Source organism: Amblyomma americanum, chromosome 1 (genome assembly GCF_052857255.1).
Source record: "Amblyomma americanum isolate KBUSLIRL-KWMA chromosome 1, ASM5285725v1, whole genome shotgun sequence".
Taxonomy (NCBI): Eukaryota; Metazoa; Arthropoda; class Arachnida; order Ixodida; family Ixodidae; genus Amblyomma; species Amblyomma americanum.
In genome coordinates, this window is record NC_135497.1 from 484,187,670 (window position 1) to 484,212,556 (window position 24,887).

Genomic DNA, 24,887 nt, shown 5'->3' on the forward strand with positions numbered 1-24,887 from the left:
TATGAGATGAAACACAAAATCTCTCAATGTGTCACCAGAAACATAAGCAGCTGTAAAATGATAAGCTACCACTTGCTTCCAATGGCTGTTCATGCCTCCAACCATGAACACAAGAGCATGATTAGCTGGTTGATCAGACTCTGGCAGAGTCGTCGTTCCAAGGAAAACATCAGAACTGCAATCTAGCTCTAGCCCTTTTCTGATCTCTATTTCGTACAGGAACAATATGCAGTCTTTTTCATTATCGGCCATCATGGATACCTTGGTCTTCATTATTTCAAATATTTCAGTGAGCACGCCTGGTTGAAATGGAATATGCTGTAGCCTTCTGCACAGTGTTCTCTTGACGGCAGTGGATCGCCTTGCTCAAGCTGAACATGGTATCCTATAGAGCCACAAGCAAACTTCAGCTGCAAAGCCTTCGTTACTGTCGCTGGGCTCCATGAACAGCCCTTTCTGCTCTGCTTCTTCAGGGCGACTTTTTGATCTTCGTTCAGGAAGCTGAGATTTGAGGTCAAAATAGACATCTCTTTCTGAAGGCATTTTGTTGTTCTTATTTTGTGTTTCCAGCTTTTTAGTCGGGGAGCATTGTTCCCTCAAAATCAAGTTCTTATTCTGAAGGTCCTGTACTTGTTTCACGAGCTCAGTGTCAGACATAGAAAACACATCTGCTGTTCGTGCTCCATTCTCCCTTGCATCTTTATGCTCTTTGGTCACATCACTGTCAGCGCTCTCAGAACAGCATTCTTTTGCGGCTGATGAGCTCTGGTCATTATCACTGACAATGTAAGCTGGGAATGTTCGTTGACAAGGCAGCTTTCTGTATTTAGGTTGAGCTGAAAATGTTAAAAAAACAAGCAAATTATATTGACACAAAGCACTGAACTTGTCTTGAATTTCGCATATGCTTTTAAATGGTTCCCTTCATCGGATTTCGAACGACATGCATAAGCTAGCAAACACAGACCCGTGATGAGGACCCGACATGCTTAATTCCACCATCTGAATTGGAGGAACTATGGGGCAGATCAGTGAGAAAATGTCACTATTATTTCGCATGCCTTACCTCACATACTTTGGAGTGTTCTGTTGGCTTCCAGCCGTCTCGTTTGACCTGCGTTTACCACTTTTTTCTGTGCGCACTGTCTCGAGGAAAGCGAAATAGCCGCTGTCCTTTTCTAGTGCTAACTGAACACCCGCAAACACAACAGCTTGTCATAGCTTGATATGATACTGCTTCAGCACACACACAACTCGAGCTCACTTCAAGCAGCCGGATCGGTAGTTCTACGAACAGAGCAAGACCCCATCCGCTGATTCTTAAATAGACGTCTCCCGATTGTAAATAACGTGGCGCCAAAGGGGCGCGACATGACGCGCAAAAATTTTTCACTACCGCCTTCGCTTAGCATGTTTCCAGCATTCCCCACTGCCTTCTTCCTTCCAATTAGAGACGCCTCGGTACAAAATGCACCTTCTACACCACTTTTTCAGAACTCGCAAGTCACATGTTCTTTCCACCACACCACTAACGAGTGCACCTATCAAGTAGCCAGGAAGACCTCGAATCGCCCCTAACTGTACAAATACCGGGAGGAAGGGGAGGCAGGGGGGGGGGGGGGGGGGGGGGGGGGGCTTTTTTTTGGTATGTGGTCGCGCCCTCCGCTGAAATGCTAGCACCAAGGGGAGTTGAGGGTTAAACCCTACAAGGTAACATGCCGAGTGTTTTCTTCAGAACCTGACGAGAAAAACATTTCCCAGTACGGCAGCCGTACTATTAAGGCGCTCTAGCTGGTAAGCGAGTATGGGAAACTCTAGTCGCTGCATATGCTGTTACTTTTATCTTGATGCCATGAAGACACTCCTAACCCCCCTCCCCCCTCTTGCCCCATCTACTTCTTGGTGCCAGTTCACCTCGAAAATCCCGGTGCCGTACCTACCTTAAGCGCGTCAGTAAGCAAGAGAGCATGCCTGACGAATTACACTTTCGTCAAGAAGAGGCACCATATTTTTGGTATCGCTTTTCAGTAAATCCCTACTAGGGAAATACGCTACTTCGGTTGCCGTCACATATAGCCACGAGATAAGTAAAATTCGTCATGCGTGCTTCTGGGCAGGCATGTCCTGGAGCTTACTTTTTTTTCTCTTTCTTGATGACAGCAGCGTGGATGAGAGCTTGCCTGCTGCGCATCTTTCTGCTCAACTTTAGTCAAATCCTCTCCTCCTGTCCCTTCACCTCTTTCATTTCGTTTCTCCATTCTGTCTCCTATCCTTTATTTCCCCTGGCCTTGCTCAGGTGCTTCTATATTGATGGCAGATGCCGGGGCTAGCAGAAATCTTTACCTTCCTTTTTATTATTTTAATAAAACCACTTACTACAACTAGCCCGGTCCAGTACCTAATGAGAGGTCTACTGCCTTGGCCAGCGACTATCGACTAAGGTGGCATGCCAGCGTCTTTTGGCAACTGGAGCAGACAATTCCCCTGAAGCAAGAAAGGCAGCCTGTGTTGCTCCGACTCCCCTTAGTTTAGTTTGGCGTGAATAGTGGCATTGAAATGAAGCCGTAATATAGAGTTGAATTTTTCAGGTTTCTTTGTGAATCGGTCGCTTTTATTGTTTTTCCTTCATGCTTTGAACAGAAGCAAAAACTAATCTTTTTGTATACTTAGCAACTGAAATTTGTTGTCGCTGTATGCCTTATTCAATTACAAATTTCACTGAACCGTTAATTTTTAATTCTTTCCAAGAAAAACCAATAATTACGACAGATGTCTTGCTAAATAATCAGCAATGTGTCACATCGAACTGTCAATCAACGTCTATTCAACACTATTCAGAGGGAAACTGACGATGTGCATAATTTTTTGCGGAACAAGCCTTTAGCAAACGAGAAAATATGAACGTAATGCTTTAGACATGTCCTCAATTGTCCGCCCCAGAAGAGAGTGGCGATGGATCATTTGGAAAAAAAATTTCCTATTACTGCTTGGAATCCATTCCATATGGCAGAATAATAAGACAAAGTCATCCCAGTTAATGTTGGGCAAGCGGGTGTTAACCATGCAAAAAAATAGTTATGTTCAGCAGATCATCCTCCGCGCTGCTGGCATACCTGAGAGACTTGGGATCTAGTAAACAGATTTTACGTTAGAACAGCAAATGTCGCATAATCCAACAGCATTCGGCGACCCTGATACTGTAAATTATGACTACGAAGGAGGCGCCAATAACCGCAGGCTCTTTTTCAGTGTAGCCAGTGAGTGGGGAACGCAGCGGCCAGTCATAACTTTCCGATCGGCGTGCATTTGCAGCGACTGCATCATGTAAAAAACATTCAAAACTGGCAGAACATTGCTGCCAAGAGCGACACAACCATGTAGCGTCAATTTACAGTTTTTTCGCATCATTGCAGTCGCCACGCAACCGCACAAAAACGACGCCACATGCATAGCGCTCAGTATACGCGACCGAGGGGTGTTACCCAACATGCCGCTGCAAGGGGGAAATGGCGGCGCGGGGTGTTACAAAGGGTGTCCTCACCCTGAAAGCGGAGACGAGGCGAGCGGGCATCGAGGCACTCTCTGCCGACGCTCCGAGGGGCACCTCTGGCGGGCGCCGTGGAAACTATTGTGGAGGAGCAGTGAGAAACGTAGGCGGGGGTTTGCGCGTCTGCTACAGTTTGCTCTGTATTGCGGTGAAGTGGGCTTAAATTTTGCACTTCGTCCGCGTAACGTCGACTGCAGAAGCGTTTTAGACTAAACAAAAGACTGATGAAAAGCCTATCGGCCGCTTTTATCCCATTGCAGCAACAGTACCAAAGGTTTGACTATTACATGGCCCGCATTTTCTCTCCAGTGTCCTTATTTGTAGGTTTCAACTTAACCAGGCGAGCAGAAGACATTGGTACTGTTTCTGCAACGCGATAAAAGCAACTGATAGGCTTCTTAGTAGTCTTTTGTTTAGTCAGAAACGTTTCTCCGATCGGCGTTATGTGGACGCAGTGCAAAATTGAAGTCCACTTCACCACAATACATAGCGCATTGTAGCAGACGACGCACGGAGTCCCGTCTGGGGCTCTCACTGCTCTTGCACAATAGTTTCTACGGCGCCCGCCATGGGCACCCCGCGGAGCGCCGGCAGCGCGGAGCGACATTCTAACTAAAATTGGACGACCCTGTACAACACACAAGAAAGAAGACACAAGACAGCACAAAGCGCCCGTGTTGCCTGCTGTTTTCTTGTGTGTTGTTGTCTTATCTTCTATCTTGTGTGTTGTACGTCTCGACGCAAGAAACCTTTTACTTTCTAATCCGCATATCTGCACTGCGGCGTGCATTGTGAAAGTTATGCCTTGGGCTCTATCATGGCCCCCTTTGTGTCGCATAGAACCATGTATAGATGATGCGTGAACATGCGTTGTCAATGGTGGGTATTTGTCGTTTTGCCGTGAAGCCAAATTTGCTTCCTTGAACTGGGAGATCTTCCTTGCACAGCCACTGCGTAGATGCAAACCGGCGGCGTGAAATGAATGGTTGGCAGCTACGAAAATTGAGACGGAAGAATCGTCACATATTCAGCATAGCACAGTACTTTATCTCCCGCCATTGGTGCCTAGGATGATCGCAACTAGGCCTTTTTGGCGTATTGGCCCATCCATCGCTAACCAAGGCGGGTCAGTAAGCGACGGGTGGGCGTCCACAGTCTCATCTAAGCAGTTAAGGCTGGCAGTTTAACGCCTCTGACTGCGTAATGAAGATGCGTAGTATTCGTCACTGCAGGGGCATGCGTTTGTATGATTCGTATATGGACGGCATTTTCAATGCAAAGTGTCTCCGTCTTTCCTTCTGTCCGTGCCTCCCCAGGCGTGCATTGGATGCCATTTTTAATGCAGAAGTGACGTTTGTGGGAGAGAGGGATGGAGGGGAGATGTCTTCACTTTACGGAGTTTGAGGGTCTTTAGAGAAGAGTACTGGGAACCCGCATTGTGAACAAAAAGTGATGGTGTGCTCTAGTGGAGATAAACGAAGGCTGAAATAAATCAAACATATCTAATAAAAGCTTGCAGCAGTATCTTAACTCAAGGGCCACTATGGGGTGGCAGCTCAACAGTGCAGAAAGGTTTCGGTTTACAGCACTAACATTACTCAAATAAAAACAAAAGGGACCCAACACAAGGTTAACTGAAGTTACTGTACTCAATGCCGAACAAGTGGCTGGTGTCCAGCAGAAACCCAACTCGATACAAAACAGCACCACACCTGGTTGTCTGTATATTGCTCATCTCAGTAACAAGCAGTGCCACCTACATTTGCAGAATGTTGTTATGCTACTAATGGTCAACAAGGGCCGCTAAAGGCCATGTGGGACAGATGGATTGTTCGAATTAATCTAGGAAATAGTGTAAAAGCACTGCAGGCTTTTCACTCCTTCAAAGCGTCCTAGTCGTTTTTTATGTGGAATTGCTGGCATGTGAGTTTCCGAAAGTGTGTTGCAGCTATACTGCCCAGTCGGAAAAATGACAGAACCATGTCAAAAATACGACAAGATGTCAGACATATTTTTCGGTGGTTTTTTGGTGTTTGTCTGTCGTTCTGTAGTTTTTGTGTAGTACATTTCTGTAGTCTGTAGTACTTTTGTGTAGTAACTACTCGAAGTTTCGTTACAACGTAATATTCTATTGTTACTAAAAGTTCTTGGTTAAAAACATTACAGAAACTCTGTTGCAATGACAGAAACTTTCCTGTTGTATTTTTCAACTCTGGGCACCTGGAAAAGTGATGCATTCGTCAGTGCTAGGACATCCCGAACTTTTATTCTATAGCAACATATTTCAATATCTTCCTTTAATAAAATGGCTACAAACCAGAAGGTGAAACGTAATGAACACCACTTGCATATTGGCAGAATATGGCAGTAAGGAGACACTTTTCTTATCAGATGTTCTACGTAGTGTAGTTCACACATCTGTTTGTATGCTTGCATTATAAGGTTGTAAAAATTACTTTGGTAATAAGACCAAAATCTTGCACCATACTGAACTACAAACGTGCTACCATGAGTCATTGAAGTGTGCATATGCATCAAATATCATTTAAATGTGTCACTGCTGAGAAAAGCCGTTTTTCCATGGCCATGCACCCGAGCTTGTGGCAGTTCTATCTTGCTGCATTGCAGGCCAACTAAGATGCAGTGGGCAGCGCATTGAGTCCCTTTCTACCTGGATATGTGAGAGTCTGTCGCACGTGATGTATTGGTTTATCTTATGCATATCCAGACTTTTTGTCTGATATGCCATTGTAACGAAAGATAGCTGTATCATTGTATCATAGTTTGCACTAAAAAAAAGTTGCTCAGTCACACTAGCGCAAACGAATTTTGTGTTAAAATTACGTTAAAGCTGTGCAAAACTATTCCCTAACAGAGTCTGGCTGCTACCTAATTGGCTGCAGAGCTGTCAGCTCTGCTTTCTGGCACAGATGCAGCTCTTGTACAGCTGCATGGGACCGTTTGTACTATAGGGGACAAAAGTCTCTAGGACGTTCAGGAAGAGATTTAGGCCCATAGGCACCATGTTTTAGACTGATATCATAATTCCACTGCAACAGATTAAAGAACTGACTTCAGCCTCCACAAGGTGGGATCGATCTGGCGGCTAATAATAGTTACCAGCTTCGTTTGTGGCTCACATGTCCTAGATACTTTTTTCCCCGCCTGCACGTCTTCCTGAAGGGTGCATGACACTTGCGCCGCATTAGTTCACCAAGAAACCTCAACCGACACATTGGGCTAACTTCTCGGCTCATAGAAAGAAATTGATGGATCTGTGAGTAAATCCTCTAATTCACATGTTTATTTTTTTTAAGGTCGAGAAAATACGTACGGTGACAACAAATCCGAACTCATTGCGGCCAACCAAAAATGGCGTCCCACCCGTCATGATGGACGGTCAACCGGACGTGCTGTGGACCACGGAGCTGGAAGAGTGAGCACTCAACGTTCTAAATGTGTCACTTGCTGTTGCCTTTATTCTGCCATGTGAACTTCAGAGCTGTGATACATTACTGCTTCAAGGACAGCTTATAAAAAAAAAAGTTACTGTGAAGGTTTCGTGGTATATAACTTGTTGTAAACCACCAGAGAGAGTGAAGACGTGCTAAGGTGCACTACAGGTGCAATCCAGTTATAACAATATTGAGAAAAGCTGAAAACCAGATCGTTATATCCGGACCGGCAAAAAAAACGACACGCATGTATTCCGCCATGCATGCACATATTAGCCCATACGTAGCCACCGTCCCCTGTGCTCCTCGTTCTGACACTCTGCCAAGTTCGCTGAGAGAGCCACCCCACCCCCTCCAGAGCGCTCATCAAAAGATAAGCAAGTCGCGTTGTTATGGGTGCACAGCATCTTGGTGTTCTGCCAAGGTCTGCTCTGCGGATATCGCGAAATGAGGAAACGCGCTAAGAAAAGCAAACGCTTAAAAAAAATTCTCAACCATATCAACGACAATAGTGGTGGTGGTGGGGGAGGCGGGATGGGGGTTACCCAGTTCACGAACCCATAAACCAGCAGACACTACATTTGTATGATGCAGCTTTGCGCAGCAGCGGCCAAGCAAGCTCCTCCCTTTTGCGATTGCGACTACGATAGCGCTTGGTTCCTAAGGCCGTAGGCAGTGCTCCCTCATGGATTTTGCTACGAGAGTGTTTGCGGAGTTTTTACTCATTGGCTTCAAAGTATTTTATTTTATCAAATTTTCAGACACATTTTGGTGGTTTTGCTGGTAAACACCTTCCAGTCGGCCACAATCCTGTCGTATTCGTTATTTGGCATTTAATTGTATCGGTAAATACGGTTTATTTTTACATTAGGGTAAAGGAATAACTGATAAAGCTTAAAAATTTGATCGTAATAAGCAATATATCGTTATATCTGGTATTAATATTAGTGGATTACCCTATATTAGTAGCTTGATACAACAGGTTAAAACAGGACACACTTGGAGATAGTTTTTTAAAAATAATCGCCGGAACGAAATTTTAGCGTCGAAGTACCGGAATGAACGTGGCTGTTGGCACTGCACAACAGCGGCTTTCCTTAATAAATACCAAAAGTGTCACCCAGAGCAGATGGTCATTGATTGCATAGCATGCAACTACAACAGGCCATATCAATACTGCTTTCTGCCGTGTTCATGGGTCTGAATATTTACCAGTGCTTCTCCCGATGCCGTGTGCCACATCCAAGAGAAGTATGGATGCATTCTTAGAAAAGGCAGAAGTACATGGCTCTTCCGAATAGTAACCATTCACGATAAACCCACTGCACTCATTGCACGCATCCCTCAAGACTGACCCATAGCAAAGGAGAGCTCAAAACTGCTGTGTCTTTAGTTTCGATTTCTTAGGCATCTGAAGAAAGGCTACAGTTTGCTGCAAGACCCTTTATCCAAGCATCTCATGCCAGAAGAGCCGAGCACCTGGCGGGGGGAAATCTTCTACCCATTAGAAAACTGGTGGGCACCCGGCGGCACTGGGGATCGAACCCAGCAACATCCGAATGCGAGGCGGATGCTCTCCCACATGGCCACAGCAGCAACCCATCCTTTGAAGAAAATGGCAGTGTAGCACAGCCTCAGGGATGAGGGCCTAAAAAGCGGTGTTGACACCCGCGTTTTGGTTGTGAAATCATCCGGGGAGGGCGACACCTGTAATAATAATAATAATAATAATACTTGGTTTTTGGGGAAAGGAAATGGCGCAGTATCTGTCTCACATATCGTTGGACACCTGAGCAGTGCTGTAAGGGAAAGGATAAAGGAAGGAGTGAAAGAAGAAAGCAAGAAAGAGGTGCTTAGTGGAAGGCTCTGGAATAATTTCGACCGCCTGGGGATCTTTAACGTGCACTGACATCACACAGCACACAGGCGCCTTAGCGTTTCACCTCCATAAAAAGGCAGCCACCGTGGTCGGGTTCGAACCCGGGAACTCCGGATCAGTAGCCGAGCGCCCTAACCACTGAGCCACTGCGGCGGGTACTTCTGTAAAAATTTGTTTTTGAGGAAAGGAAATTACGCAGTAACTGTCTCACATATCTCGGTAGACTGGATGATCTGCATGCGCATAAGGGAAGGGATAAAGGAGGGGATGAGAAGAATGATTGAAAGAGGTTTCATAATGAAGGTCTCCGGAACAATTTCGACTGATTTTTAATGTGCGCTGACATCGCACAGCACATGGGCGCCTTTTGTGTTTAGCCTCCATTGAAACGCGGCCGCTGCAGTCGGGTAAGTGCTCCTCAGTAGACAAGCGCCTTAACCACTTAGCCACGATACTTCTTTTTTTGGTCTTTTCTAGTTTATAAATCCTGTTTTCGGTGAAAGTGGTCTCTTTGTGATTAGAACACGGTACCTTATCGATAATAGCCAGCTTCCAATTTTCCTATGTACCATTATCTAAGTTGTTTCTTTCCTGCTCATTCCGATGCAGGGTGTTTGGTTTCCCGAGGCACTACACAGACGTGGGTAACATCTCGCTGGGCAAGCGAAGGCAGCTGCTCGGAAAAGCGTGGAGTGTGCCTGTAGTTAGACACATACTAAGGCCACTGCGCTCGTTCTTCAAGCTCATCGAACAACCGGACAACCAATAGCTGCTTCCAGTGCAGAGCTGGTTTTCAAACGCTTTTTATTGCATTTGTGAGAATAAAAATCATTCTCTATGACTCCCTTTGTTTCGGTTCTTTTCTGTCGAGCGTCACCTGAATGCATGCGAAGAAGCCATCTGCATGTCAAGTCCTCTCCACCTGAAATCAGATGCAACCAACCAGTGTAATGTCGGAATGCAGTCGCGCAATCGTTTGCAGCAAACTGAACCGATGCTTTTAGGAAATTGAACTTGTGACAATGTTACCATCGTAAGGATGGCCAGATGCATCTGGCATTCTCTTGCGCTCACCTTCTCTCGTCACGGATGCTGAAGCCCTCCATCGTTAGGTCCAGCCGGGTGTTCAGAGCTTAGCGGACATGGGCACGCTTGGGTAAGTCGGGACACGCGGAGACATAGTGCGGGAACACAGTGTAGATTTGGTTATCAACAAAGGTGGTTTTGTACCTGCAGATGTACTCTGTCTTCTCTCTGGCAGCAGTACGAATGGTGAAGTGGCTGTTTTATCGGCTAGCCATCAAAATGTGTGGGCCAACGTGAAAATAGCTGCGGGAGTTTCAATGAATGAGCACATTTCCTTGTGCCGCCCCTTGGTCTTTGGAATTACACAAGTATCAGTTACAAAAGCACCTACGAGCCCAAACCAGATCTTTGCTATATGAGGAACTAATTAGAGCACCCGTCGAAGTTTGTTTTTGGCCTTAAGAGGTTAATGGCTTGCAGCCATTATAGGGGATCGACTAAGAGTCCATGGTGATAGTCAAATAATAAGGACTTTGATCCAGCTGTCGTCAAACTTTCTAGTTATATTGCTGTAACCTTGATGTCATTTCCTCTGGAGCTCCTAAATACACAGCGCTGCCTGCAAACCTCTGCAGGCATTGTCAACAGTTTGCAGTGCAGGAAATTCTTCAGTGTATCTGACCACTACACCAGTGATGATCAGCTCGCTGTGTATTTTTTGGTAGGTCATTTATTACGCCTTTTCCTGCTATCGCAATAGTCCATGCCTATGACTGCCTTGGCCATGTGATTCATGAAAGCTTATGTGTACAACTTCGAATGAGATTAGGGTATGATAAAAACAAGCCACGGTGTACCTGGTAATATATGAAATTCAGTGTCTTGAAAATAATAATACGTCTTGAGGTCATCAATGAAGACTTACAATCACATTTGTGAAAGGAATGAGTAGCATATGAAATGCATCTTAAATTCCAGGCCATGTGTCAAATTACTCTGTGTACCTATTCCTACCCGGCAAGGAAAAAAAATGATTCGTAAAACCGTTCACACAAATTGAATGCTTCCTTCTCTGGTATTAACTGTAATACATAAATAAAATATAGAGATTGACAAAAAGTATGCACTATTGGCAAGAAAATTTTAATGCGCAGAAAAAATTTGGTGAGGTTTAACTCTTCTAAACCTATAATTATACAGAGTGAGCGCTCTGTTTGGCTTGGTTTTCTTGGTTATGCTTTCGTTAAGCTTAGTTGTTAAGCATAGGCTAGCCACAGCCTTTCGCACACATTGCACACACTGCCAAACACGTTTTCGGTGAAGTCGGGGTTGTCGTAGATGAACTTTCCGTCAAAGGCATGGTGTTGTGTGTCAAACGCAGTTTCGAGTAGATTCCGAAACTTCAGTCTCACTAACGGACGAAGCCATCGTCGGAGACAGCAGCAGCCTCCGCCGCTAACCGTTTGGCCTTTCTCTCCTGGTCATACTTCCGCTGCTTCGCTAGTCCAGCCTTTTCTCCTTGGTTTCAGCGGCTCGTTTAGCTCGCGTACTCTGCAGTACACTTTCTCGGCGAGCTAGATCGACTGGATGGTCGAACGCGGTAAGGCGGCGACGCCGAAGAGTTGACACACTCGGTACGGCCCGCGCCTCATGCATGGCGAAACAGAAGCTAGGAGAAACCGCCGACGTAGCAACTGTACACCGTCTTCTAGTCACGTGGTATTGCAACGGCCAAGCAGGCTAGCGAGCGCAGCTGCGGCTCTCCCCACCTGCCCTTGATCTCCTAATCACGTACGTTCTATCACAGGGGTAGAGCCGGCGAGCGCACGCAGGTGCTCTTGGCGAGTCACATGGTTTACCTGCACTCCGGGGCCTCAGGGTCAAACGCGCATCAAGATTGGCCATGTGAGACGTACGTACAGTAATATGGCTTTCGTTTTAAATATTATTTAGGTGCAAGCCGATTAGCCTAACCGCCTAAAATTATGGGAGAGGGCATTAAAACCCGCTGCTAAGAATAATAGGCGAGTGGGTCACGAGACAGCTCAATTCTTGTTGCCCAGAACAACGTATCCTAGGTGCCCACTTTTGCTGCCGATAGTATTGTAGAAACACTATTAATTGCCTGACAAAGCACTGCAGTGCTTTTTTTGGCAGGTTATTTCAAAAATCTGCTACCGAGTAGCCATGCGGGCTAATTGGTGTGGATCAAACAATGAAACCAGCAGCAAAAACGCAAACTTAAGAGGAGCAAGTATAGATGACAGCACTTGACTAACAATCGATGTTGTATTGAAAGATTGCCGACGGGGGTAACCACACAACGCATGCTCATCAGGCGCCCAAAACACCCATGAGGAACAGGTCCTAACTCGCGCAGCTATCGGACAGCCAATACATAGGCAAAAATATTGTCATTCCTAGACGTGCACAACATTTTTTAGTATCCTAAATTCTTTATTCGAAAGCGACGGAGGTGGTGCACTGACACACGTCACTTATTCCTTACAGCAGGGTATCCGACCGGAATTTTTTCAGGTTTGGTTAGGGTTCATGCCTATCGGGTTCATTTCCGACTTCGGCTCCGGAGCGACATTCCGTTCCGGTTCAAACGGGTTCGGACCAGATCCAACCGGTTCGAATGGGATTGGTGAACACCCTCTCAATACTTTCTTCAGGCCTCTCCAGGCCCTCCTTTCCACACGCGCTACGTCACGCCAAGTGTCCGGCTGCTCGACTCGCTCGGTTGTCTCCCTCGGCGTGCAAGGCATGCTCGCGCTTGCCCGGGCAAGCACAGACACCAACGCAGTCTTGCAGTGAGCGTCTAGCTGCTGCCGGAGTCTGGCGTTGGGTTCATTTCTTTTCTTTCCTCGCACGACTGTATCTGTTTCGTGTGGCCATTTCTTGTGTGGCGTACGTGCGGAATGGGAAGCTCGCCTGAAATTCATCGCTGAATGCCTGTCGTGTCGCAAGTGCAACTTCGTGAAACATGGACCGGTGCTGTGTTCCCGGGTGCCGCGGAAACTACGACAATGGCCCAAAAGTACGTACGTGTTTATTGCTTCCCAAGAGATGAAGTACGAAGAAAAGCATGGTTGCGAGCCATTCCATGGAAGGATTTAACACCTACAGTGCATTTGAGGGTAAGACCCTGAAATATTGCTTAATAGGCGCTGGTAGTTATCTCAGTTGTGAGCTGTCACGATTGTTAAGCGCTGTGACTCCGGGAAAGGCATGCTGCCTTAGCAGGCAATGATAGCACTTCTAGTTATATAACTTATGTATGAATTGTCAAGGAAGTATTTATTTCCGTGGATGTGCATAAGGCTTGCAATGCATTTGTTCAGGGATATGAATATTTTCGCTGCCGAAGCTCAGACGAACGTCATTCTCACGTTTTAGAACGTATGCTTTGTTTGTCTCTCCTAGTATAAATTACGCCTGTTTTGGCCTCTGCGCTGCGATTTGTTCTTGTTTGTGTGGCAAATATGTAAAAGCTGCACACTGTTAGAACTCTTTTTACTTAGCGTTTTATGCAATGGAGAGTCATGGCGAATGGCCTTGCGTCATTTTCTCGTGCAGGTGTGTGAACAGCACTTCCACGCGGGCGACTTCATTACGATGTTGTCTCACCAAGATGAACTCACAGGGAAACAATAGAGGTGAAGCGTGATAGACTGCAGTTGAAGAATGATGCTGCGCCTTCTGTGTTTCCGAACTGTCCAAAATACTTCCCCTCAACGCTAGGACGGAGTGAATCGCCAGAGACAAAAAAAGCAGGAAGAGAAAAGGCTGCTTGCAGGAGGCTATGAGAGTCACTTGAGTCTAGTGAACTTGAACAGAAAAAAAAAACAATTTCACCTTATGAGGACTTGAAATCTAAACTGTCGGATTTGCAACACAAAATTCTGGACCGTTTCTGTCGATGAGCAGTGCATTAGATTCCTTCTCATCGAGAATGATCCTTAACCTAATGTGAAATGTGCCTTGGTAGTCCTCCCTGATCTGTCACTTTCTGTTTTACTGAAAGGAGTGAAGCTTCAGTCGCTTCCTTCGGGCAGCACTCTGCCAGTTCAAGTGTATGACACCTCCAGCCTGTCCTTGCTGCTAGAGGAACTCGAGAAAGGCTTGTGTAATATACCTGGGGTGACGACAGAGACGAAGCGCACCGAAGTATTGCAGTTTGTCAGTTCACTGCTTGCAGACCTCATTGAGGACAGTGATACGCCAAAAGAACATTCTGCTTTGCTGAAATTTCTGGTTGAGCAGATAATCTCGCGAAACAGCCTGTGTGTAGCGCAGAGGTACTGGTATTCGCAAGTATTTTGAATTCCATTTCTCCTCATGCATGTCACTTCACAAAATCTGCATCAAGAATCATTCTGCTCTATCCTTCTACACTGCGCCGTGTTTGCTCAAATTACAAAGCTGACCCTCTTCAGGAGAAAAATCAACCGCACTGTCTCTCCTACATCCACGAGAACGAGTGAAATCAGTGAAAGACCACGAGAAGACACTGACGCTGATGATCTATGAGATCCACATAAAACCATACTTTGACTTCAAAGGGGGCACAATAGTAGGATCGTCGGTACATTCCACGGAACTAGCGACAACCGCCCATGTGTTCATGGTACAATCACTCCTTTCTGCAAGCAAGGACGTCATTCACATATTACCTGTGAGCAAACTGAGTGCAGAAATTTTGCACGATCATGCCAAGAACATAATCATTAATGTTTAGAAAAGGGGGCATAAAATTACCGCTGTGATAACCGACAACAACGCTCTGAACCGCAAGATGATGTCGTTATTTGCTAGAAGTCCTCAAGTGAGCATTGTCTATCCCCTTCCAGCCGATAACGCTCGTCCTCTTTTCTACGTGGTCGATCCTGTGCATCTCTTGAAGTGCGTCAGGAACAATTGGATTAGCCAGAAAAACCCTGGAACATGCCTCTATTTTTCTGAAATGGAAGTGAGTGGAACAATGCCTGACGGGCCTCCTCGTATGAAAGCTGTTTCTTTTGCAGCTGTGCGGCAGCTTTATTTTTCAGAGAAGACGTCGCTTGTGAAGGCTGCTTACAGTCTGAACGCAAAGGCCGTGAATCCAACTTGTATGCAGCGGCAAAATGTAAAGCTCGTTCTCGACGTCATTAATCAGTTTGTGTCAGATGCCCTCAGTACACATGGTTCCGTGTTCAAGATTGCTCAACCTGATTCGACCGCTCTTTTCAGTGACATTATCCTCACATGGTGGCAAATAGTCAATGTTAAGACCCCTTGCAAAGGCCACAGGCTAAAGGGCAGCGTGCAAGACCCTGTAAGGTCTGTTGATGACACACAGTTAATTTTCCTGAGTGCCGTTGTCGACTGGTTGGACGCTTGGACGAGAATCGACATCACCAGTGGCTCGCTGATGAAAGAGACGCACAGTGCTTTGCGATTGACATGCTATTCTCTGGTAGAACTCTCGGGCTACTGCTTAGAAGAACTTCACTTCAAGTACGTTCTGTTCGGCAAATTTAAGACGGACGCGCTAGAAGACCAGTTCGGCCGTTGCCGCCAGCTGGCAGGATCACAGTACCACATTTCCGTGCGTCAGCTCAGCGAATGTGAGAAGAAGCTTCGTCTTCAAAACTTTTGATACTTCCATGCGAGGAAACAAAGTGTGAAGACGTAAGTGAAGATCTTGTGCCGTGCAACTTTTCTGTGGCTGTCAGCGACGACATTACCCGCCTCACTCTGACATGGATACTATTGTTTACATTGCAGGATACGCTGCTAATGCTGCTTTAAAGAGGTTTTCATGTTCTGCTTGCTTCAGCTCATTGGTCATTGAAAATCGAGAGATCGAAGCAGAAAACACTGCCATGATAGTTAACCTGTCAAGAGGAGGGCTCAAGTTTCCCCAGCTATGCACAATTCACATGGTACTGATAACAAAACTAGTTGCAGAGAAGTTGTCTTTCGGAGCAAACGGGGAAGATTTTCTCTCCTGTAGTAATCAACGTGGTGTCATGATTTCACAGACGATTTGCCTCCTGGAAGAAAATGACATTGAGACAGGTGAAAATGGTCACACTGCACTAACTCTCCTGCGCTTGGTAGTTCGCGTTGTAAGCAACGTTGTTTTAAACAACTTTTGCAAACTTGCAAACAACTTTTGCAAGCAGAAGGCCGCAGGCCGGAAAGCATTAACGTTTAAGAAGTCTTATTCCCAAAGCAATAAAAATGCTTTGCGAACACTTCATTGCTGGTGTCTCGTCGTTTGATTTTGTAACGGTCAGACTAGCTGTTCAAATACTTCACTTATGCAGGCAAATGCTAACGCACATGGTAGAACTTAACAGCGCAACATTATTTTGACTGTCATTATACCTGTGCGTGAAAGTTTTAAGCGAACCACAACACATAATAAAGCTACCACAATGCGCAGAAGACGGTGTTCTTTTACCTTTCAGGAACTTCTAGTTTAAAAACTAGATATACACATTTGCGGTCCGAGTGTTCTCCGGGGAGATCCGTGACAAAGATAAGTGACTTATCTTTGCCACGGATCTCCCCGTAGAACGCTTGGACCGAAAGAATGGACTAGGCGACTGGTGTACCCACACAGACGCACATTTAATACACCCTACGTGACACACGCACTAGCACACAAAACTAACACAAAGACTATAAATACACACGACCCGGGAACATTGCTACCATCGTCTACTACTAGCGTTCTTTTGTTAGTGGTCGGCGTTCGTGCTCACGGTTGGTTCAGTGCGGCTGCGGCGTTGTATGGATCCAGTAGCCGGCATCGAGGCGGCGTTCGACGTGCTTGGGCTGGCGTCGCTGGCTGCGTCGTATAAGCTCCCGGTCCAAGTGCCCGTGGAGGTGATGCCGGTGTTGTTGGCGTTAGGGGCACCACCCGGATGGGTGGCAACAGCGATGGAGACACCCCTGGCCGTAGCAGGTGGTAGCGTCCTCCGTTCACTCCCCGGAACGGACTCAGGCACGGCAGGAAGTCTACGATGCGAAGCCGTAGAACGCGAGCTCACCGGAGTAGTAGCCGGCGTCGCTCTCTTCCAGCCGAATTGTCCCTGACCCGCTGGAGCCTCCGCTTCTCTGTTCTTTCCCCGTGCCTCGCTCTCCCTCGCCTTTTTATAGCCTTGTGTTAGTCCACGTAAACCTTGTCGTCGTATTCTCCTTCTTCTCTTTTCCACCAATCATCTCTCTCCACCTCACCGAAGCTTCTCCACCAATCATCTCTCTCCATCTCACCGAATGCTTCTTCTTCATCATCTTTACTCTTCGGTTAATCCACGTCATCGTCTTCACACCTCTTTCCTTCATGATTTTATTTTACTCCTTATTATATGTGACAAATTTGTAACATACATCATGCAACATGTAATCATTGCGACATTGTTGCAAGTGCTGCATAGTGCGAGGAAGGATGTACATGCGCTACATAGAATGTTTGGGACTTCTCTGGGAAGCAATCAAAGAGAACCTGTGCATCGACAGAATTTTGAACTTTCACGGGCTATAGGGGGCGCTACTGGTAATCATTTATTAAAGCCTTTAATTGGCTTGCAGACGTACCGCCATCGTGTGGGACCCACTGAAACCTCCTTCGCCATGCACGGTGCTGGCCAGGCAGATGGCGCGCGCGTAGGCGACCTTACTACATCGGAGTAGTGTCGTTCGTTTCAGAACAGGTGTGATGGTATCGCAGCCGTCTAAGAGTGCTAGCGTGGAGCAGCGTCTGTGTTGTTTTCAGGTGCCTCCTAGAGACTCCGAGCGATTTGTCCAACGGGCAAGGCAAGCACTAGAATTGATTTCCGTACACTTCCCCTTGTTTCTGAAGGCACCCGCTTAATTTGTAACGAAGTGATAATTTTACACAGGATGGAGAATTTACACGGAATGGAACGTAAACTTTGCTAGTCATTTGCAACACATCATCGACAAAAAAAGAAAACTAAACCTACCTTCCGCGGTGGCTCAGCGGTTATTGTGCTCGGCTGCTGAGCTGACAGGCGCTGGTTGGATCCTGGCCACGAGGACTGGACGCATTTCGATGGAGGCTAAATGCTAAAGGCTCTTATATACTTTGCGATGTCAGTGCATGTTAAAGAACCCCAGGTGGTCGAAATTAACCAGAGCCCTGCATTACGGCGTCCCTCATAGCCTGAATTGCTTCGGGGCGTTAAACCCCATTAAAAAATCAGATATAACAACGGTTATCGGTTCTCTTGAATCTTGTCAGCGCAATAAACTGCTCAGCGCATAACGGTGCAACGAGAAAACGAAACACGCGAGGAATGATTTTGGTGATCTCTTTATCTTTATGTAATAGAAAAACAATGCCTGGTTTCTACATCGCGAATTAAAGCAGAGGAGAAATCATAGATCAATCCTCAATGAAGACAAAAACTACTGTATTCTTCATGTGGCTGCTTAAACTTGTTTAGTGCCGTTGATGGGACGTGGATGTCATACGTACTTTTAAACCGAGTGGTATCTCTACATCATTTTTTGCACTGCAATGTGTTGCACCATTTTGAGATGACAGCGCAGTTAGCGAATAGCTTCCAACAGCCGCAGAAACCTCGCTCTTCCTTTCCTGCAGTCATCTCACTTGCAATGCACCTGAGCGTACAGAGCGAAGATGTTTTATTTCGGTAGTGGCTTGCTAGTATAGAGAAAAATTGAAAACTGGTTTTAAAGTAAAGGAAATGGAGCAGTATCTGTCTCACATATTGGCGGACACCTGAACCGCGCCGTAAGGGAAGGGATAACGGAGGGAGTGAAAGAAATGAAGAAAGAGGTGCCGTAGTGGAGGGCCCCGGAATAATTTTGACCACCTGGGGATGTTTAACGTGCACTGACATCGCACAGCACACGGGCGCCTTAGCGTTTCGCCTCCATCGAAACGCAGCCGTCGTGGGCGGGTTCGAACCCGGGAACTCCGGATCAGTAGTCGGGGACCTAACCACTGAGCCAGAGCGGCGGGTCTAAAAAGATGGTTTTTCAAATTACCTCCTGTTGCCTTGACACGGATTGCATGTATTGCACATGATTTTACCTGTCGACAAAAGTGCGAATATTAGATATTAGCAAATTGTGAATCGAATGTTCTCGTAGTCGATACATCGAACGAGTCAAAGAGGTTATGTTCAAAATTATTCCAAACGAATCGAATATAACGAAAATTTTTCGAATACTTCTCGAATAACTGGCGCGAATCTCGAGGAAGACCGCCCCCACCATTGTTTCCATCAGTGACTATTTAAAAGTGAGGGTCCACTGCAACGCGAGCTCGCATGCTGTTGCTATCAGTTTGCGCGGAATGGGGCTCGGCTCCCCATTACTGGCAGGGTTCCACAGTAAAAAATTTCACACCTTTAAAGAGAGCATAACTTCATGCACACCCTTATTCCCGACAAATTAGGAGTTTCTTTTACACATGCTCCCGTCCTGCACCCAAGGTGTTTAGAAGTTTGCATGAACGGGTGCATGTGGCCCTAATACTCCTGGGAGTGCCGTCAAGGTGCAAGGGTGTTCCTTTCAAAAATGTTAAGTCGGCTTCACCTCAGTGCTGCATGCCTTATTAATTCGTGAACGGCAAAATTTTAAAACTGGAACATAGAGCCCTAGGCTGTGTGTTTTATGGAACGAAATATGTTAATGTAGTTCCTCTGACACAGTCACGAATGTCATCAGCCCTTTATCCACGTTTATGTCCATGCATCGACACAATTATACAGGGTGTCCAGGCTAACTTAAGCCAAGGATTAAAAATAAGATATTTGCGGTAGGCCAGAAAAACCACTTATATACAACTACCAATCGGCTTGCGCATCCTAGGCAATTTTTTGTTTTGCAATTAATTGGCAATTAAGATACTTTAAAATATGGACTTTAACAGCAAACGTGAATACCAAAGTTGGAGTCACATTCAAAAACCCCCATTCTATTTATTTACGTTAAAGAAAGCCTCACGTGTATCTTTTTTCCGAGCTCCACAGAATCCCGCGAAATGCAAAAAAATCACGTGGCTAGTGCATTCGCACGCCACGATTGTGCTGCTCTCAATCCTGGCTTGAGTGGACGAAATTAGCTGCTGGCAAGGCACGACGACCCCTTTGCTCCGGAAAGCCGATATGTCGACGGTGGTTGCAACTCCTGCGCGAGCCAGTCTGCAAGCGTGACGATTTGTATTTCGCGAGCTTTCTTTGGAGCTCGGAAAAGCGATACACCTGAGGTTTTCTTTATCGCAAATAAATGGAATGGTGGTTTCTGAAGGCGCTCTCCAACTCTGTTATTCACATCTGCTGTCTAAAGTCGATATTTACGCATATAGAAGAATTATATTAATTGATAATTAATTGCAAAACAAAAAAGTGTCTATGATGCGCAAGCCGGATGATAAGTGTATGTAAGTGGTTGCCCCGGCCTACCTCAAATATCTTTTAACCCTTTGCTAAAGTTAGCCTGGACACCCTGTATTTTGCGCCACAATGCGAACCGAACTTAACGAATTATGAAAGGGGTCCAGTATATGAACGCTCTGACGATGCCAATAGCATGCGCTCTCATTTAGGTGTGTGGCCAAGAACATACATGCGAGCTAGGGGAGGATCGAAATATTTGCTTACTTAATTCTGCTAAAAAATATAAATTTTTCACTCTTCACTTGTTTGCAAATGCCAGTAAAGAATGTATGGTTGGAATAATTGCTCATTGCTCTTTTGGATAATATCGCGCTTTCAGTCAAAGTACATCATAGAGGCAGAGTGATCAGAAATGTTATTTTTCGTTCAAGAGCGTAATTAAACAAGATGACAACAGCTAGAAGAAGAAAACTTTTCTGTATGTAAACCTCAACCTGGCGAACTTAATTGTTGCGTTAGTATGACGATGTTATGAATGTATACACAAAAGCTAGCGTTATGCTTTACAAAACATTTATATCCCGACCTACCCACCCATTCCTCAGTTACTTCTTCGCGCCCCTCGGCCACGAATGCTTTGGCGCCGGCCCTGTGCAGGCCTTCGAAAGTGACGGACCCAGCGAAGACTGCTCGTGTTACCAGCCCAGTGCATTACTCGAGTAGTCTCATCGCTCGAAAACCGTGTCTAGGAAAACGCGCAAGTGGAGGTTGAGAAGGCTTGCGCCCCAGCATGCACGGCTAAACAACTGATCAATAAGCACGTACCATGCACCTATGTAAGAGTACTTATAAGGACAACCAAATAGTTTATGGCGCAGAGCCTTGTGTTCAAATGAATTCCACCGCACGAATCACGTAAAAGTTTCTTCCTCCTGTCCTCCCGTTCCAATGTACATGCACCATTGTCAATGGCTAGCAAACGAAGTATAGAATGTGCGCCATCCCAAGCAAATTCAGCAGCAATATGAGGGCTGTCCTAGAATGTGCTATGCCTTGCATGTCGTGCTTTTCATACTTGCATCCATTTTCAACGACAAGATAAGCTGCATTTCTGTTTAAATTCACCTCCATCAAATTACAGCTGGAGTGGAAGAAAGCAACAAAAAAGTAATTCATTTAGTATAGGGCAATAATTAGTAACTTTTAAATGCAAAAGTAAGTATCCAGTTCAGTCGACACTTCTAAGTGGTTTCAGCGCTCCATGCATCTCTCAGGAACAGGCCAACAGCCTCCCTTCAAATAAAGCTCGGTCCCTTTTAACTGATCAGGTTCATGTATATGACTTATAAGAGTGTGCAACTTAAGGAGCAGACTGAATTTGTGCAAAGATGTTTTCATGCATATGTTAATAGTCTCATAAGGTGCTTTAAAAAATTACATAACCTTGCACTCTGCACTATAGCAATTGAGCCTCCTACTGTGTTTGCTTTAGCACTTAAAAGATCCTTAAAGCCATTCCCAGCCCCCAAATTGCTTTAACTTGCAAGAGCAAAAGGCCATGATGGGGGGGCTACTGCTCCAACCCAGCACGTTCGTCACAAGCTGAGATAGGAGTAGCATATACTACCTCTCAAAAGTTCTTGTTTGGGTTAGAAGCCTTGAGCAAAAGGCAATGACTTTCATAAGTGTGCTGCTCGAGCATGCTTGTAAGCCAGCCACAATGCTGTGGAAGCTATTAGCTCAATCACATCAATTCCACTCTATTGACAGAAGTTGCGAGATGGATTGCAGTAGTACTGCAGCCCAAAACCTCTAGACAAAATTTAATAGTCGCTCTCTTTATCATGACCATGCGCTTAGACTGGGGGCACCCACCTGGTATATGGGTGGCTACTGCTCCACAGAACTGTTTTTTTTTTTCTGAGTCCTGTTATTTTCACTGTTTCTTTTTGGTGTCTTTGCTCGAAGACTCCAATCCCCTAAACAGTATAGCAGCTCTATTCTTAATCCTCTTGGATTGCACTGATTGCAATAAAAATAGAAGCTTAGTCTGTATGTTGAGCCTCTGTGATGGTACTATTAGCAATGAATGAAACGCCAATAAGAGAACTCAAGTATGCATGGAACAAGTCACTTCTTTCTGTCAAAAAAGGTTTAATTACAAGTGCATATCTAGTACTACAGCCAAAGTCAGAGAAAAATGAAGACGTGAATAAGCACAATATAGCATAAGTATTAGACGACATGTGCTTGTAGTCAGCACAAATGCTTTCAAGAATTAAGCAAACCACATGTCACGCAGATTTCAGGGAAATCCCGCTTAAATTATAGCATGTTTTGCAGACACAAGGTGTTCATCACTTATAACATGAATTGTAAAGCTGTCCATTCCAAGACATGTCATGTCAGTTACAACAGTCCTCTATGAAAGCTTCCTTACTGCATAGGCATGAAAATGTTCATCAAAGTGCAATGTTTCAAGCTTTTGCAAGATGAAAAGCAAGCACCTGCTTGCAAAATAAATGCCAGTGAGCAGGGAAAAAGTGGGCAAATCTGAAGACGCGTCTGTGACTGTGATGCTACCAACAGCATATGCAGTACCAGTACGACAGACTGATTTGAGAGAAAAAAGCTCTTTGGTGCTCATACCATTTGCAGAAATGCAGTCTTTCACATCCAAGGGCAAATCTTCAAAGATGACAGATTTGCATCTCACTGTGTGCTCTAATGTATCACTCTCGGAGCATGACTGCAGATACATCTCATAGGATTGGTGCCGGCTTGCAAGAGTAAGCGTCTTATTCTTAAAGCACTTTAGCTTTCGGGCCAAGTCCTTAAAGTACTGATGTTTTGCTTCATACCGCATGGCCCAAATATTGACAAGTGGACCATACATCATCATGTATTTTGGGTAGTGAATCAAAAAGTGCAACTTGCAAGGTACAGCTACAGATGAAAAAATTCCCTTGAAATCTACACAGAAACATGTAATGAGGCGCTCCACCGTTACCCGTCTGCTCATAATTATGTCAACAATTCTTCTCAAAAGAAGGTACAGTTCCCACACCTCTTGTCTTCTTGAAACCAACTCATCCACATAGAATGGTAGGTATCGAAACGAGCAATAAACTTGAGAGGCACTTCTTTTAATGGTCTTTTTTCGCAGCATAGCCACTGAAACCAATTCAGGCTTATGGCACTTATCACTCTGAGAGTAGGAAAATCCAGCAATGGCCGAGTTTAGGTGGTCTATTGTGAAAAACCCATCTTTCACAACACAAGAAATGGCTAGCTTTAAAAAAAATGGAAGGACGCCTTCATGCAAATCATGCATAACATCAGGAGGAAGGTGCTGTGTAGGCTGGAAACCTGAAAAGTGCACACCGCAGTTGCTGCGCACTCCATACAGAGACAAGGGGCTCAGTCCACGGGAAAGCAAGCTGAGGTGCTGGTCATGTACGGCTGGTGTTCTTTCAATAAAGTCTGATGGCCGGTCTTTTCTAGATATTTCATCACGCAGTGCCATGCAGTGCCGGCATATTCTGCCATGTCTAAAACTGCACTTAAAGCCACCAAGCCTGTGTAAGGAAAGATTGTCACCGGTAACAAAAAACACGGATCCTGTTCTGACTTCTCCATTGATAACGATTCCGACAGTTTCAAGGGCAGCTATGTCGTTACATAGAGGCTTCAGTATCTCATTTAATCCATACTTGACCACAAGGGTTTCTTTAGCAAGCACTGCCAAGTGGATAGATGACAGCCGTGACCTTGCATCGACTGGAGCATTCAGAACAGTGTAATAAACTGCCATTACCTTGTGCCTGCCACGCCTGCTTCCAAGAGGATCACAGACCTCGAACTCATCGGTATAAAGTTGAAGGCAAATTTTTCGTGTATCTCCTTGAAAGAAGGCATGTTGTCGAAATGCACTCCAATCAAACACATCAACAAGGTAATCTCCTTGCTTTGATTGATGTCTGGAACATGCATCAGCCAAAGACTTTTGGAATGAGTACTTACTCCACAACCTTCAGTACTGGGACATAACTGTAGGTTTCCTGTTTTCCACTTGAGTATGTACCAAGAGAAATAGTCTCAGCTGAAACAAATGGCAGAACATGTTTCCAGTACTTTGACGCTGGTGTTCACTCAGGAGACGTTGTAAATCAGTTTCAATAAAAGATTTGATGTTTCTCGGGGTGCCCTCAGATGCCGTAGATAAGAAATGGTCTGAAAATGATTTCAGGTACATAACAAAATCAACTGATACATATTGAGGAGTGTTGTACTTGGCAGCCGCTTTCCCTCCTTCCATTTCAGCTGAAGGAGGCCAAACTGCTTCAAAAGATCTGGATGTTCACTAACTGCAGCACCTGCCATGGTATGGTCAGCTTCTGCACAGTTAAGGTCACTGTTGTTTTCAATGTCACCACTGTCTTCTACCCTTGCTTGCAAGTGTAACCCAAGATCCTTATCACTGAAGCTGTCCAAGCAGTCCAAATGATGCCTTGACACATGTTTCCGGTATGCTCCATATGCTCTGAAGGTCCCTGCAGACCGCATAGCCAGTTCCTTTCATGGCCATGTGC

General features: G+C 45.4%; 1 protein-coding gene across 1 annotated transcript in view; it reads left to right on the plus strand.

The window, feature by feature from the left end:
- The window catches only part of LOC144116076 (DNA (cytosine-5)-methyltransferase 3B-like), a 297,915-nt gene extending 288,192 nt beyond the window's left edge, over positions 1-9,723 (plus strand). Inside the window, exons 17-18 of the mRNA XM_077650730.1 lie at positions 6,865-6,983; positions 9,491-9,723. Of these exons, the coding sequence (XP_077506856.1) occupies positions 6,865-6,983; positions 9,491-9,650 (279 nt within the window). The 3' untranslated portion in view covers positions 9,651-9,723. The remainder of the gene's footprint in view (positions 1-6,864; positions 6,984-9,490) is intronic.
- The last annotated feature ends 15,164 nt before the right edge of the window (positions 9,724-24,887 follow it).